The sequence below is a fragment of the Oenanthe melanoleuca genome, chromosome 9, assembly GCF_029582105.1.
Source record: "Oenanthe melanoleuca isolate GR-GAL-2019-014 chromosome 9, OMel1.0, whole genome shotgun sequence".
Taxonomy (NCBI): Eukaryota; Metazoa; Chordata; class Aves; order Passeriformes; family Muscicapidae; genus Oenanthe; species Oenanthe melanoleuca.
Window position 1 is genome coordinate 22,810,423 of NC_079343.1, and position 15,877 is coordinate 22,826,299.

The 15,877-nt window shown below is 43.7% G+C and overlaps 1 protein-coding gene across 2 annotated transcripts in view; it reads left to right on the plus strand.

The window, feature by feature from the left end:
• The window catches only part of TP63 (tumor protein p63), a 100,064-nt gene that overhangs the window by 39,437 nt on the left and 44,750 nt on the right, over positions 1 to 15,877 (plus strand). For both annotated transcript variants that reach the window (XM_056499146.1, XM_056499145.1), the window contains exon 4: positions 11,597 to 11,851. In XM_056499146.1, the coding sequence (XP_056355121.1) occupies positions 11,597 to 11,851 (255 nt within the window). The remainder of the gene's footprint in view (positions 1 to 11,596; positions 11,852 to 15,877) is intronic.

A 15,877-nucleotide genomic window follows, 5' to 3' on the forward strand; every position in this document is an offset into this window, starting at 1 on the left:
GTAAGTGATTTCTGAGAAGTCTTCAGTCTCTCAGAGCTTCCCATCAGAACTTTGCTGTGCTGGAAAAAGAGGCTGTAATTGTCAGATGGATTAAAAAGCTGCTTTTCAGTAGGAGCAGACCTAAATAAATAACGGCATAAAGCTTTTTGTTTAGCAGCCCAGAACATACAGGGCTTTGCAAGTGCTGATTTGGCTGTGAGCTGCTGACAAGAAAGGTTCACCTCTGTGGTTCTCTGCACTATTTTTTTACAAACCCAATTGAGTGCTGGGTGAGAATCTCAGCTCTCTCCTAAAGGAGAGCCTATGAGAGGGTTAGCTTAGCTGCTTGAGCAAGGAACAAAGAGCAGGAAGACAATTAAGGTGATTAGGGTTTTACTTCTGTGAGACTACTAATATAAGGAGCAAACCCAATAAGAAACAACTGTTCAGGAAGTCTAAGATAAGACAGAGGAAAGGTTTACGTCCGTGGCATTGGCAAAGTAAACTTGGGTCTTCCTTGGCAACTTGAATCTGAATTTGGTGATTTTATTTGAAATTACTGACTATTATCAGCTCCACGCACAAGCAAGCAACAAAAACATGAGATGTGCAGGGGAGCTTTTAGGTGGTAGCTTTTGGTTTTTTTTTCTTTTTTTCTCTCTCCTTTTTTTTGCCTGTTGGGTTTTGTTTTTTAATTTGTACTAGGATTGCATGAATTGAGAGTTGATCCAAGAACGCTCAATGATATCTTGTATTTTTGCTGTTTCACCTGGGGTCTTAGTGGAACAACTAAAGGAGCAGTGTTTTAACCAGGATGTGTGTGTTAGTATCTTGAGTGGATGGCTTGGGGTGTGATGTATTTCTGGGCTTGTACTCAGTCGTCCTCTCCCTTTGGAAGTGGACCCAAGGGGCAAGGCTGAGCATGCTTGGAAATAAATACATTGATTGGAGCCCAACAGCCTCTTGGGATTGATTCCAGAGTTTGGATCCGGATTAAACTTCCCCCCAAGGACTTTGGGAAGTGGTATACAAGGGGACCTGGTGAAATTTGAGATGAGTCCAACTTCCTCAAGATGGCAAGAAGGTGAATGTTTTTACCAAGGGCAAGAAAGTGGGAGGAAACGCCCAGTTTAGGGAGGGAAGGGGAAATATTTTATGGTGGGGTAGTGTCTGGGAATGAAAGGGATGGATTGTGTCTCAGCAGATATGAATCTTTCAGTTTTAATCCACATCTAGGAAGTAAATACAAAGAATCTTGCCAGCTTTGGGGAAAGGGGAGGAGGTGCTGGGCTTTTTGGTTGTGCTGCAGAGCAGTGGTCCAGCTGTGTCAGGGGATGATGCACAGAGCGCAGCGCCTCGGGAGCCAGGGGAGCAGAACAATGGGAATAGGTGGATGCCAACAGAAGTGTTGAGTCAGCACTTGGATCTCTCATCTCTATAGGAAATGACTGAAAAATATATTTAATCATTTTGCTTGTTTGTTTTGGCTTTTTTTAGGTCATGTCATGGTGTCTTTGGGAATCACAAAAGTCTTTTTTGGAGAGAGATAACCCAAAAAAACAACAAAAAAAAAAGGAGTTCTGAGTGCTCTGTAAAATATGGGTTCTGCAGATTTAAGTTATGTCTCTGAGATTCTCAGTAGCCTCTGCAAGGCTCTACTGTGATTTCTCACTGCTGCAGTTTTACTCTGCATTTCATCCATAGTTGAAAAATTGGCTCCCTCAGAACCGCTGGTGACAAGTGGCAAGAGCTGAATAGATTAGCAAGTCTCCCCACAGCTTTTTTTCAGCAGCAGAAAAGTGTGCAAGAAATTCTTTAAAAGGAAACCAGAATGTGCACTGGCTAGGTGTCACCAATATTTTGGAAATGGGAAATCACTGCTTGATATTAAGGTGGCAAAGTTGTTGAGATGAGCCTTGGTCAGTCTGGTGTGTTTTGTGTCTGAAAGGAATTATGAATGTTCAGGTTGGGGGAGGGTAGAGTGTTTAATGTGGTATCAGATGGAAATTTGTAGGTATATTGTTACTCAAAAATCTGGAAGAACACCTTTCTGTCTGGACAGGGAAAGGTCTGTGCAGCTGAATACCTCAAATGTAAATCTCTGAAGCTGTGCCTTGCATAAGTGACCATGGCACTGTGTCATGGTGTTTGCTGAAGTCAGCAGTATTGGACAGGGAGGGAAGTACTGAAAACTGGGTTTAGTTCTGCTGTTAGACATTGGAGGTCCCAGGCCAGAGAGCCTATTGGAAATCCTCCATGTGCAGAATATGTGGCAAAGTGATTTAAACAGTTGGGGAGAATATTCTTCATGTTTGTAAAGCTGATGGAGTGAACTCACTGTGGAAGAAGCAGTGCCTTTGCATGCATATTGTCTGTGTACACTCACACCCTCCTCTCTCAAAGACCAGCTCTTGGGTCTTGTGTATGCACTGCTTGGCATCTTTGGAAAACCATATAAAGTTCCTGCTCACCTCTGAGTAGGCTGCAGTAGTGATGTGAAGCTGTTTCTGATGTGAGCTATAGAGGCAGGCTGGGTAGGGGGGTCCCTGGCTGTGTGTATCCTGCTGTACTGAGCCCAAACAGATCCTTGGGCTCAGGCAATGCCAGTTCAGTCCAGGCCAGGAGCTGCTTTCACACAAAAATAGTGTTGGAAGGCAAAACTCTGCCTCCTTTTGTTCTCTGCAGTTGGGATCTAATCAGAATTTGGCATCCAGTGCTCTTGACTCCTCCCTCAATCTCGAAAGCTTTTCAGTCTGCTGTTTTGTGTCCAGGCTTTTGGGAACACCAGCCAGGAGTTTTCTTGCTTGGTTTGGACAGAAGAAATAGCCAAATACATTAGAAAATCCAGTACATCTGCCTTTCTATCTATAAGGGACTCTGATGCTGCCGTGTAACCCTTTTCCTCTGCTTGCTCAAACTTGTTTTAATCTGCCCTTTGCCCTCCTTTAACTCTTCTTATGAATTCTTATATTCCATAGTTGCACCATGCTTCAAAGAGTGGGCGTGGGGGGTTTATGTGTGTGGCTTTTCTTTTTTTCCTTTCTCTTTTTTTTTCTTTTTTTTTTTTTTTTCCTATGTGTGTAACTGCTTGACTTATTTAACTTGCAGATGATCTGAATTTCTTGTTCTGACTAAAATGCTACCTAGCTGGAGTATTTTACTTTTGTGTCTAAAGGATGATGCATTTGGATTTTATTGAGCATAATGATGAATTTGGGAGCTAACTTCGATTCCAGGCTCTATTCTGACCTGGTTTGTTCACTGTCCTTGTGCCCTTTGGCCATACTTTGGTGGTTACAGTGCCTGCAGCCTTTCACTGTGGATGACACACAGATATCCTGTCCAGCCTAAGCTGCCCTCTCAACACAATAAAATGCTGCATGTCTGAAATGACTGATAACATCAATGGTTACCATCCAGTAAAGAGTTTAAGAAACAAGGTAGCTTTAATCAACTACTGGAGTTTTCCTCTCCAGCCCCTGCTTCTCCTCCCCACCTCCCCATTTGTTTTAATTGGTTTCTCTTAATGTTTCAAGTTCTGTCTTTATTTTTATATCCAACTTTTCAGCATGGTTGTACAAACTCAGCACATGTGATTTCTGGACGAGCTGGGATCTTACAGCTGTTCTCAGCTGCTGAAACCCGGCAAAAAAAGCCTTGCTGAGATCTTGCAGTCTTTCTGTTTTTTCTGATGCAGCTCTTTGTCTTCAGTTATGTTTACATCTCCTGGGAGCATGAGGGAGTGCTTTTCCTATTTGTCTGCACTTTATGGCTCTTCAGATCTTTGTTGATGTTGTAGTGTCCAGCTGGTAATAGGAGAATGTAGGAAACTCTTGGCCTCTTTTAGTTTTAGGAAGCTGAGTGTTTGGGTTATCAATCAATTTCTTTTAAGGTCATGGAGTTCTAATATCTTGTGATTTCATGCATTTCATAGAGATGATATTGTATGATTTCCTTTTTTTACTGCCATCCTTTCTCTTTTGTTTGTATGTTTTCAAATTACATGTCAAATAAATTGTTAAGCACAAGCTCAGGGTGAAGAAATGACTGTGTGCAGTGGGGGTGGATCTTGGACTTTCCTGGTTTAAACTGTCTGAATTTTCAAAATAACTGAGCCTAGCTGAGATACTCTAATTAAAGTGGTTTATGTTTATGAAAGGGATTTTTGTTTTGTAGTCTAAAAACCCTAAAATGGTCTGACTTTCAGAAACACCATTTCTTACTATGCAAGTGGAACTTTTTTTGAGAGCCCAATTTAGAATTTTTTTTTTTTAAGAGCCTAAAATGCTACTCTGGGGAGGTCAGGCATATTATTTTTATATGCACTGGAAAATATTTAGAAGTACTTACACAGTGTAGAGTGTCCAGCCTTAATATTTCTGTGAAGTGGGATGCACTGTCATTCTGATAATCCTCGAATTAGACAGGGTCTTTTACGTGAACCTGTGGCAGGTGGTAGGAGTCAGGAATTACAGGCATTCCTCCTTTGGGCTGTGCTTGTTTTAAAAGACACCCTGCTCATGGCTGAAAGACACTTCTTGCTGAGTTAAATGTGTTAACCAAGGAGCAAAACTCAAAGTTTAGCTGAAACAGAAAACTGTTACAGCTGGGGGGGAACACAACAGCTCCAAAGCTTACAGCCCCTGTGGGGCCCTCATTGCTTTTCATTAATTTGTTTCATTCTCTGAGCCCACAAATTCTTGCATTTGTAGACTTTTTACCTTGAACATGAATTTCTGTGTTCAACAGTACTGTGGCTCAGTGAAATGTGACCTGCAGCCTTACAGGGTATGGCTCTTAAAGTTGTGCTGCTTCTGTGAACCTAAAGGGTGTAGATGTGTGTGCCTGCTGGAATAGCTCATCCCAGTGAAAATGGCACAGACTCTTTTGCCTCCTCCAGTGTACAAACCAGATTGTTTAAGTGTGATTGTGTGTTGGCAATTTAGTGGCATGCACTGATTTCTCCTGTTCAGTTTCTGTGGTGTGTTGTGCACCAAAGGGGCCATAGGGCTGTTTGGGATGGCTGGGACAGAGGGGATGCTCTAGTAAAGTGGCAGAGCAGTCAAGTTTTTAAGCTTGAAACATAGTGGTAGGACTTGAGTTGGTCAGTTAATGGTGGATTTTTTTGAGAGAAGGAGAGCAGTTGTGGGGATTTGGTTTGGTTTGGTTTTTTTCTCCTCCCCAGCTGGTTGAAATGGGGAGTGTCTTCCTTAGGCTTTCCTTATGTATTTAGGTGGTGTTGGAAGGTGTTGGAAGCTGTCCAGGTGACTCCTGGGGTTATCTAACTACTTAGCACGAAATACCTGTGCAAGAGGATCATGTGTGTCATGGGGTTTTGGTTTTTGTTCTTCTTGGAAAAAGAATGTTTTTCTCTTTATTAGTCTTGAATTTAGTTTCTTAAAATTGTGGTGGTTGTACATATTGCACAGCCCTGTAGTTCTCAAATTGATTTTCTTCTCAATAGTACAGGAGATGATGTGCAGAAATATTTGTGCTCCCTGCTTAGAGGTGGGATTGAGCTGAGGAGAGGCTGTGCTGCAGCAGTTCTGATATCCAGGACAAGAATGAATGACTCAGGGCTTCTTTTAATCCAGTGCCCTCCATTGCACTGGGAACCTGTTACACCTTTGGGATGGGAAATAGCCTCCTCTCTTCCTGGAAAAAGGAACGACCCAACAACAGTATTATTCAAATCAGATAGGTTTCCAGGCACTGTGATAGAACAAATCAATCTTGGTAACTGTTGATATCTTTGGTTCAACCGAAGATATTTGTTCCCTTGCTTTTCACATAGAGTATATGGTGCACATTATCATTTTATCTGAGGGTTTCCAGGTGCTTGGTGTATTCAGCTCTGTGGAAAAGCCTCTGCAAAATAGACCCACAGGATTTGTTTCTGTTTTAGAACTGGAGCTGGAGGGAATGTGGCTGAGCTGGTGTAGAAATGAGCTGTGCACATCTTCCCCTCATTGCTTGGAGGGGACCAGAGCAGTGTCCAAACTGAGTTTGTTCCTCATAAGCAATTTTTTCAGTCTTTCTCTCCTCCTTTTTTTTTTTTAAATTTAGTTTTTGGTTAGTTTTTTTGTTTGTTTGAGGTTTTTTTTATATGAGAAAACAGACTAGAGAGGAAAACCAAGTCACAGCATTTATTGTGACGAGTGAGCTGTCTCTGCTTCAGCCCTGATCTTAGCTGAGGGCCATGGGTGGAGCCCATGGTTTATTTCTTGGCACTGCTCTGTCATGGCACAAGCAGAGTGCTGACATGGGGCATTGTATCAGCTGCCATCTGAGCAACTGGCAGTCAGCAATATCTTGGTTAATAATTGTGATAGAAGCCTTTTTGTTGAGCTTAAGGGACTTATTTCCACCTACTAAAATCCTTTACTAGGACAGTTGGAAAATTAGGTGGATTTAAATATTTCTGGATGTATTTGAGGTGTCAGTCATCTGATTTGGATAAGAAACCTTTATCCTGCTGCTTTTAAGATTAACTGTTCTCCAACGGGTATCTGGATTTTTCCCTGGGCCAGCACTGAAATATTGCTTTAAGTTGCTTTGTAGTCCTACAAGAGTTAGCCCTGGTTCATCATTGTGGTGCAGTTAAGGACAAAGCACAGAATTTCTGAAGTGCTGTGCAAATCTTGTTGTTAATAACCATGGTAGTTTATTATTTTCATCATCTCATATCTTTGTAGAATAAGCACCAGGTATTTTGCACAGCTTTTGGGTAGTTGGACACTGCTTGTGAGCTGTGTAGATCCAGTAGTGAAAATTGAAACAGTCAGTAGGTGTGTATGGTAATGATTATTCTTTTGGTATTAGAGGGAAGGGTTTTGATAGGGGTGGGGGCATCTAAGTGTTCTACTCCCGAAGATGGTAACTTTTTTTATTTTCTCAAGTGGAGAAAACTATCTGAACAGCTCCTAACTGGGTAGTTAATAGCTGGAGCTCTGTATTTTAGGGGATTTTTGGTGTGGAAGTCCCCTTCAGAGCTTTTCATGACTTGCATTAGTTACTTCCTTTCCAACGGAGGGTCTTTTTGCAGCGCTTTCCCATAACCTTATTAATTAGCACAATGGGCTCTATGCCGGAGAGCCAGGGGTGGTTCTTGCTGCGAGGCAGGGTGAGAAGGGCTCTGGTTTGGGTGGGCTGGGGCATCCTGCCCGCCCTGCTGCAGCATTCGCGTTGCCCTCTGGTGGCAAGTGCCCCGGAGCCGCTGGCTACCGGCTCTTGTCCCCCGGGGGACATCTACCCTCCCGGCAGCAGAACCCTGCTTAAGCCATCTTCAGTTTTCAGTCTGGTTTTAATTCAGCAACCCCTCCAGTAGAACCATGCTTCTCCTAATCTGCAAGCATGAGTTAGCATGAAAACCTGAAAGTGAAGCTGATGCGATGTAGGAAGCAAAACGAAACTGATAGTTCAAGATGCATTATTGAAATGATGTTCTGAAATACATAGTACAATATCTAATTGTAGCTCTCAAATTATTTGCAGTTAGACTTGCCTGAAGGTTTCTGTAATGGTTCAGGGACGTTAATAGTTTCAGAAACTTGGAGGGAACAGAATAGTAAAGGCACTGAAAATTAGATAATCTGTTCTTTCAGCTTTATATGCAATTCATTTCTTTCCACCGAATAGCTTTCTCTGATATCAGGAATCAGTGGCTGGGTACATTTCAGTCATTTAAAAAGACCCCACAGCAAAGTATCAGCATGTGTTAAATGCTGGGCTGCCAACCTGCCAAGAATTAATTTCTGGATTAAATGCTGTTGTGTTCCTTTCTGTGGATGGTGAAAGGAAGCAGTGTGTGTGCACACACGCCCTGCAGCCCCCTCCCCAGGGGCAACACCTTGCAGACAGTCTGCAGCCTCTTTGTTCTCCCCATCCCCGGCGCTGCTGGGGCCAAGGGGGTGAATTCCTGCGTGTGCCTTCCCCGGGCCTGCTGCCCCTCTAATTGTGCTGTTGTCAGAAGGCGTGTGCCTCCCCAAGCCTTATCAGATTCCTCCAAAACCTTGCAGGCAGTTCAGGTGTTGACCCCTTGAGCGCAAACAGCTCGGCGCCCGCCTTGGGGCAGAGCTGGTGTGTGCAAACCTGGTGGCTTTGTCACCGGGAGGGGACACCTGCCTGGCCAGGGCACCGTGGGGCCAGGGAAGGTGAAAGGCTGGTGGGACTCGGGCGGCAGAAGGGGAGCCCGACAGCTGCTTGTGTCAGCGTGAGGATAAGTGCAAGGAGATTAATAGTTATTTAAAGAGCAAATGGGGACACGGCATTCGGCTGTGGCATGTGAGTGTATAAATGCAGTGGAATGGCTGCTCTGCTGATAACATTTAGACAGATGGTCCCTGGACTGAAAGGAATGAAAAGGATCTTGGAATATCTTAAGGATATCTTACATTTTAATGGGGCGCTTATTTTATTATTTTTGGTTAATTGGATCCCAGGCAGCACCTTCAGCATTTCCAGGCTGTGCTGTCTTGTTAATACCGACTGCTTGTTTGGCCATATTTCCCCATTAGCTTAAGTGGCCTGGGATTAGAGAAATAGTTTTTAAGTGAAAGCAGAAACACTATTGTTTTGCTGTCTGTATGTCTGAGCTGGTGTAGGAGACTGTTTTCATCACAGCTGTCTTCTCATCATTTGCTGGTTAGGGAGTGTGTCTGATTATAATCTCCATGAGGAATTAAACAATTGAGTGATACTTCTACATTTTTCAGAAGTCTTCAGGTCTCACTAGGGTATTCTGGGGCAGGAGTGTTGTTTTTTGATGAAATGCAAAATTATTGAGCAGGTAAAAGACTCTTCCTGGTAGAGAATTCTGGCCCTTTCTATAGGGAATTAGCCTCAAGGGAAGACGTGTTCCAAAAGTCCGTTAAATAGGTCTTGGTTGAGTGAATAGCCTGCAGGAGATGAGACATAACTGTCATCTGTGTTGCCAAAGCTGCAATCTCCTTTTGGAGGAGAACAACCAGTCTGGATTGCTCTCTCTCCCCCATCAACTATTTAGCTTTGAGTCTAATTAAATACAAGTTCTCCCATCTAGCAGGGATGCTGGTCACTAATAACATCCACACTGCTGCAGAGGGGGAAACTGAGGCAGGGAGGGCAAATGACTAACCTGAGTCACTGGTTCACCCAGGATTAGGGCTCAATATGTAATTGCCTTTATTACTCTGCCTGCAGGCCTGAGACAAAGGAGGCCCATTAAGTGCAGGGTTTTTTACACGGTGAGGAGCAATCCCTGCCCTGCAGACCTTGCTGCCTGCAGTAGGGTGAGGGTGGAGGGGGAGGAGAGGTGCCTTGCCCAAGGACACAGTAAGCCACTGACAGAGCGAGGGAGGGAACCAGCTCTCCCTTTTCTCTGCAGCCTATCCCAGCTTCCAAAATGTAGTTTTCTGTGCTCTTCCCCTTGCCCAGACCTTCACAGCAGAGCTCCTAGTAGCAAGCTCATCTGTCTCTGGAAGGTCCCATGTGCCTCACTGAAGATAACAAAGCACCAGCCTCACCTTGAATGTTTAATAAAACCCCCAGAAAATACTAGCTTCTTCTAGTGAAACAGAAACCTATTGGCTTAAATTTCTCTACTTCCATTCTGGAAGTACAGCTGAGGGTGTGAAATCTTTGGTCCCGTTGAAGACACTTCATCCTTTGCAAAGGGACCAGTTTTTCCTCTGTGGCTGAAATGACTGGTAAAGCTGGGTGTTAAATGGAAGTTCCCAGGAGAGTTCAGCAGATAGCTTGTGCCCTAACGCTTTCAGGTCTTTTGAGGAGTGATGTGCTACTCAAAACTTCAGTAGGACTGCTGGAATTCCCAGTATTGAGAAAGCTTTTTGTTATGGATCTTGTGGTTGGTGCTCTGACTCAAGGAACCTTTGCTTTGTGGCTGATAAGAAGAATAACAACTGTTGGAAAGATGAGGGAAGTTGTGAGCAGACTGGCTGAAATACTGACAGATGAGCTTGATTACTCTGGGAGGGACTGGAGCTACAGCATGTTGAGGGACACGAGCTGCTTGGAGCCTTGGATGAGGGGAAGAGCCTGAGTCCCTTCTGCTGTGTCAGCAGCTAACAATAAAACCAGGTGCCTTTATTTTTATACGTTCTGTGCTGAGCCCAGAGCTGCTGGGAATGGCACCACAGACCTCTGGGGTGCTGCTTGCCCTGAGATGGGCACACACAAAGATGGGTCTGTGAACCTGATGTACCTGACTGAATCCCACTTGTCTGCTGCCCTGTCACTCTATCCAGTGTCATGTCCCCTGGAGGATTAAAAAGCAGTGGCAGTTGTGTAACTTTCTCCAGAATACTTTCCCAGCTTTCAATCTTGGTAGTTCAGAATTTCAACATCAGATACAGTTGCCTTGATGGATTTTTCTCAAGCAGAGCTTGTCTCCTGCCTTTTTGAACTTAGGCTTTTAGTGACATTTTTTGGCAAAAAAAAAAAAAAAAAAAAAAAATCCATGTTTATTTGTGGGTTTTGTGAAGAATAACTCTGTTGTAAAGAATAACTATATGTTTAGGCAAAATTCTCCTCAAAATGGTTGCTTATTCCTCAACTCCTCTTTTAAGAGAACATGAAAATTAATTTTGTATTTGCTTTTTTCCAGGTCATCTAGGAATTTATTGCCTTCTGTCATACTGAGTTTCACCTTTCTCCTTGTGGTCTTTTTTCCAGGCTGTAAAGTTGTCACCTACTGCTGCATTATAGGATAGCGTTAAAAGGATTTGCTTATTCTTGTCACATTCCACTAAACTGTGTTCCACTCTTATCTCTTTGAGGTGGGGGACCACAGCTAAACATTTGAATTTAGGTTATTAGGGGTTTTTTTTCTGTTAACTTGTCCTAAATCTAACCTTTGACTTTTCTGTACTCTGTTCTCAAAGAGTTTTGGTTTTGATGGCTCCCAGTTGTTTCATGTATTGTTTGTACTTGAAGGCTACTTAAGTAACAGTAAACTACTAGTAGTTAACTACACATAACTGTACAAGTGATAGTTCTTAAGCATGAGAAGCAGCCCTCCATGCTGTTTCCATTCTGCTTGATGAGAGTTTTGATTTTCTACCACCACCTGTGACTAGTCACTGGGAATTGAATACATGATGCAGATAGGCTGGTGGCACCTAACTGTTTTTCCAGTGAGTCATATTTGAGCACAGTTACTACCTGAGTTACAGGTCCTAATGTCATCCTGTGTAGCAGGATGAAATCCACAGCTTTGATGTAGAGGGTGATGAAGATGGTGTACAGGTTAGAGGCAGTTGCACTGAACCTGCTGGTTTTTCTCAGGTTACAGCAGTACCTCTGAAAAGGTCTGGCTGGGTGTTGCTAGACACAGTGAGCCTGTCTCCCTGTGATGGCTTTCTGCCCTGCAGATCACCTGGTTATGCACAGGCTCTTTTCCCGCTCTGCTGCTGATCCAGTGTGTGACTGTGAGAAGCTGTGCTCCTTTCTGTTTCAGTCACAGTGTAAAGAGGGGGACATCCTTTGCAAATCTCTGATGGTGTGACATGAGCAGCGGTGCTGAGATGATGCTGTGCCTCCTCCATGGTGGAGGCTGTGCCATATCTGGCCAGCCCGTGCTGATGCAGCTCCTCTAACGCTCCTGTGCCTCTCTTTGCAGCCGCAGTACACGAACCTGGGGCTCCTGAACAGCATGGACCAGCAGATCCAGAATGGCTCTTCCTCCACCAGCCCTTACAACACGGAGCACGCGCAGAACAGCGTCACGGCCCCCTCGCCCTACGCCCAGCCCAGCTCCACTTTTGACGCCCTCTCTCCCTCCCCAGCCATCCCTTCCAACACAGACTACCCAGGACCTCACAGCTTCGATGTATCATTTCAACAGTCCAGCACAGCCAAGTCAGCCACATGGACGGTAAGGACACAGCATCCCTTCGTGGGTTTGGTCCCCCTGCCCGTAGTGACTTTATTCGTGTGATACATACCCAGGCTTGTGCAAGAACAGAGTGACCCGAGTCCTCTGCAGGGCGTGATGTGTCACACAGAAGGGAGACATTTATCTTGGTTGCTCTGAGAGGGTGTGGTGGGAATTTAACCCTCAGTAATACCACTAAATCCCAGGAGACTAAAATGCCTTGCAAAAAGCCAGTCACGTGGACACCATGCATGATGAACGAGTGGCTCTCTTTTAGAGCCTCGCAGGAGCACTGGAGTAAAACCTGAGATGGGCACTAGCATTGCTTCCCTTGGCTTTCTTCAACATCTGTGGGTTGATTTGGGGTTTGACATGCAGGGCTGTGCCAGCAGGATGGAAGTGGTGCTCCTTGCTCAGACCTGTGGAGTGTGAGGCTGTCATTTTCCCTGTGTCCTTGTCCTCTTGCAGTTGGTATGGGAACCCCAGTGTGTCACCAGCTCAGGTCAGCCCTGGGTGTTGTTTGGGGTTTCGTTGAAGGAGGTGGGGTTTTTTTGTTGTTGGTTTGGAGTTCTGGATTTTTTTATTTAACACTTTGCTGTCAGAACACTACTTTTCTTACCAAGAAAATACAGGCCCAGCTCTTGATCTTTGGCTTGATTGCTCAACCTCTAGAGACTTTGTAGCTCTTCATAGCTAGGATGCAGCACTGCTGGAGCTGTCAATCCAGCTGTTGTGGGTCAGGGCTCTAGAATAGAGATGTTTACAGTAGAGAACATTGCTGTCCTAAAGATGTTCAATATTTGCCTTCCTCTCCTGCAGGCACTTGGAGTAGATGCAGTGAATAATGTCCTGCCCCATGCGGCTCAAATAAAAGCAAGGACTTAATTTTTTATTTTTCTTAAAGCAAAAAGAGAGAGACTTTTTACCAAAAGCTAAGAACATTAAAATAGTGTGGGCTTTTTTATTTTTCTTTTTAATCTGAGCAACTGCTTTGATCTCAGATATAATCTAGCTGCAAATGCAACTAAAAAAAAACCTCCCAGCTACTGCTGCCAGCAAAGCAGCAGAGCGCTTGTGCTCTCATCTGGAAAAAGATGCCATATAACCACAGATCACTGTAAGGTTACATCCCTTGTATTTTAAAAGCCTTTTCTGGTAAAGTGTGTTTAGAACTGACATTAATAACTTTGTTCAGAAAATCGTGTTAAGTGAGGTTAAAATGTGATAGGTCCAGTCACAACCAAATTTTCATTTGGTTATGCATAAAAGGGTGAGGTATTTTTAAGTGAGGTTGAAATTGCGTTTTTTACTCATCAGCCTGGGGAGTGATGCTCTGTTGTAGTTTGCACTTGTTTTCACGTCCTCGTTTCTCCTGTTACACTGCACACAGTATTTGTTTTCAATTCCCTGTAGGTGAGGAAACTGTTGGTCAGTTCTGCTTGGCATTTCTCAGGGCAAGAAAATGCTGGTTTGGGTTTCTGCTGGCTGTTCTGAAGAGGGTCCTTTGAAGGAGATATGAAAAGACATTGTCTTTTGATACATATGGTACAAAGAATTTGCTAACTCAGCTGCAAGGAGCCAGAGTGTTTGATGCTGTCCTTTCAGCTACAAGGTTTGAACGTGTGTAGTAGGTTGTTCCAGCAGAGATGAAGGCAAGAGAGCTACTAGCAAGCTTAAATGAGATGTTTCACCTCAGTGATAGTGGCTTTTTGGGGTAGAAGTGAGGGCTGAATCTTAATGTGGATCTAGGTAAGTTCAGATGACATGCTGACTTAGAAAAAGAAATAAAATTACTATTTGGTGACTGCAGTCATCAGGTGGGTGCAACCTGGGGAAAGGTTCATTTAGCCTTCCCTCCTTTTTCCTTGCTGTGATCTGGACCAGCAGATGAAGGTGTATTCCCCATGCATGTTGCAGTCTGTTCAGGTCTAAGTCGATGTATTTTACTAAAGGAGTGGGCTCTGAAACAGCTGTCTGATTAGGGAGGAGGGAGTGTGGTCCAGGTGTCCTTGCAGTGAGCCAAGTGACCCAGATTTAGCTGCTCATGCAGGAGCTGGCAGTGGGCTGTGCGTTCACAGTGGATTATGACAGTCCTGTGGTGCTGGCTGGGGACCTTCAATCAATACACCTTGCAAAGTAGAGCATCTATCCATCTTCAGAGCTCTGCCCTTCTGCTAATTAATCCACCAACTCATTTCACATGAGCTCTTGAGCAGTTGGTAATCTGTGTTCGACAGCTTTATCAGTGGGGTGGGTGGGGAAGGACGTGAAGGCTCTCCTCCCCACTGTTGTCCTGAGAAGTGTGGAAACATGCATGAAATGTTGATGAAAGGAGGAGTGATTGCCCCATCTTCTCAGCAGGAGCAAGTTCTTGGAGTTGCTCCCCCCCATGTGACTTCATACACTTTGATTAATGCCTGTCGTCTTTTTTAATGATGGATTAGGAACTTACCCAACTGGAAGAGTTTCTTCTATGGCAGTGACCTATTAAAAGTTTAATTACTTGATGGCCCCACCCTTATTAAGAGTCCAAAACTTGAAAGCCTTGTTTCTTAGTTTGTTTGGTTTAATTTTCTTTTTTTTTTTTTACCCTGTTTTCCATCTTGCAGTTACCCGGATAACGATATTAAGTAAGGAAATCCATAGTGTTGCACTTTGCCCCTTTATGGAGGGGATAAGCCAGTCTGAGTCACCTTGTCCTTCTGGGAAGGGGTTGGTGGTGCCTGGCAGAGGATCTGCTGTCTTGGCTGACAAGGTGCTTCACCAGAACTCCTCCAAGCTCCTGGGCTGAGTCATGTCAGATTAGGTCATGGGAGTGAAGGCAGTGAGCTGGGTAAGAGGAATGGGCTATTTCTCCAAAAAGCAAGAATGCATGCTTTCATGGAGTGACTGGAGACCTGTGAAAGTGCTTTAGGTTTCTAAGCCACTTTCTTTATTTTGATCCCAAGGTTACTTCTCTTGAAGGTGGGGGAAAGCAGAGAGCGTATTTGCTGGTTACTTAAATGCTATGTTTCTGAAAACAGACCTGGAATAGATTTTTTTTTTTTTTCTTAAATTTTTTGGTATTGTTTTTTCTTCTCTAAATTCTGCAGTGGAGAAGGTTTATTGTGCTAGGACAGTCAACCCCCTTTGCCAAATCAGTAGTAATTGTGTAATACAGGCTGGGAGGGAGATAAGTGTGGCAGCTTCTCTGCTCAGGGTTGTGATGGGCTCCTAATTAAAGGAGGGGGGAAAAAACAAAAAAAGGGCAAAATTACAAAGAGAAACACTAGCTGATGCTAGGTGACAGGGTGGTTCCATATGTATGAGCAGTTCACTTTGAAAATACTGCAAATTTTCTCTCTGAAGTCTTTCATGACCTTAAGTAGGAATTCCAGTAAAACATGCTGTCTAATCAGGTTAGGTCTCATTTGTATGCAATGTTGATCTAATTAATGATGACAAATTGAGATTGGATTGCAGAGGACTTTATAAGCATCCTTGATTATTTTTTTAATTAATGACCTCAGAATGCGAGTAAGAATATAACCAGGTTAATCAGCCTTTTCAGAAGGAAAGTCTTTAACAATTGAAACTCTATTGAAGTGTTTGAAAACAAAGTCTTTATAGTCTAAATTGAACAAAGTTTCTCACATGCACCCTCATACAATAAAGCCTTCTTGAAAACCATGCTGCAAAGAAACAAGCAGTTACTGTTTGTAATGATGAGACAGAGTAGGTTGTTGAGAAGCTCTCTGAATTGGATCAAGTAAGAACTTAAGCAGAATAGTGTCTCACTTATTGTGGGAAAATTCCCATGTGCCCAAGCATTGCAGTACCTCCTCCTGTTTCTGCAGCAGAATTAAAAAAGACATTTCAAAAGTGTGCCATCTCAGATTTTTTTCTTTGTGGAAATTGCATGCCGACCTTCCCCACCCACTCAGAGCTCAAATAAATAAATAAACAACTGCACTCCCTTTCCCCCCTAAAAAATATTTGGCAATCACCTGCCACTAGCAGAACCTGTTAAATGGGGGAAAGCATGAT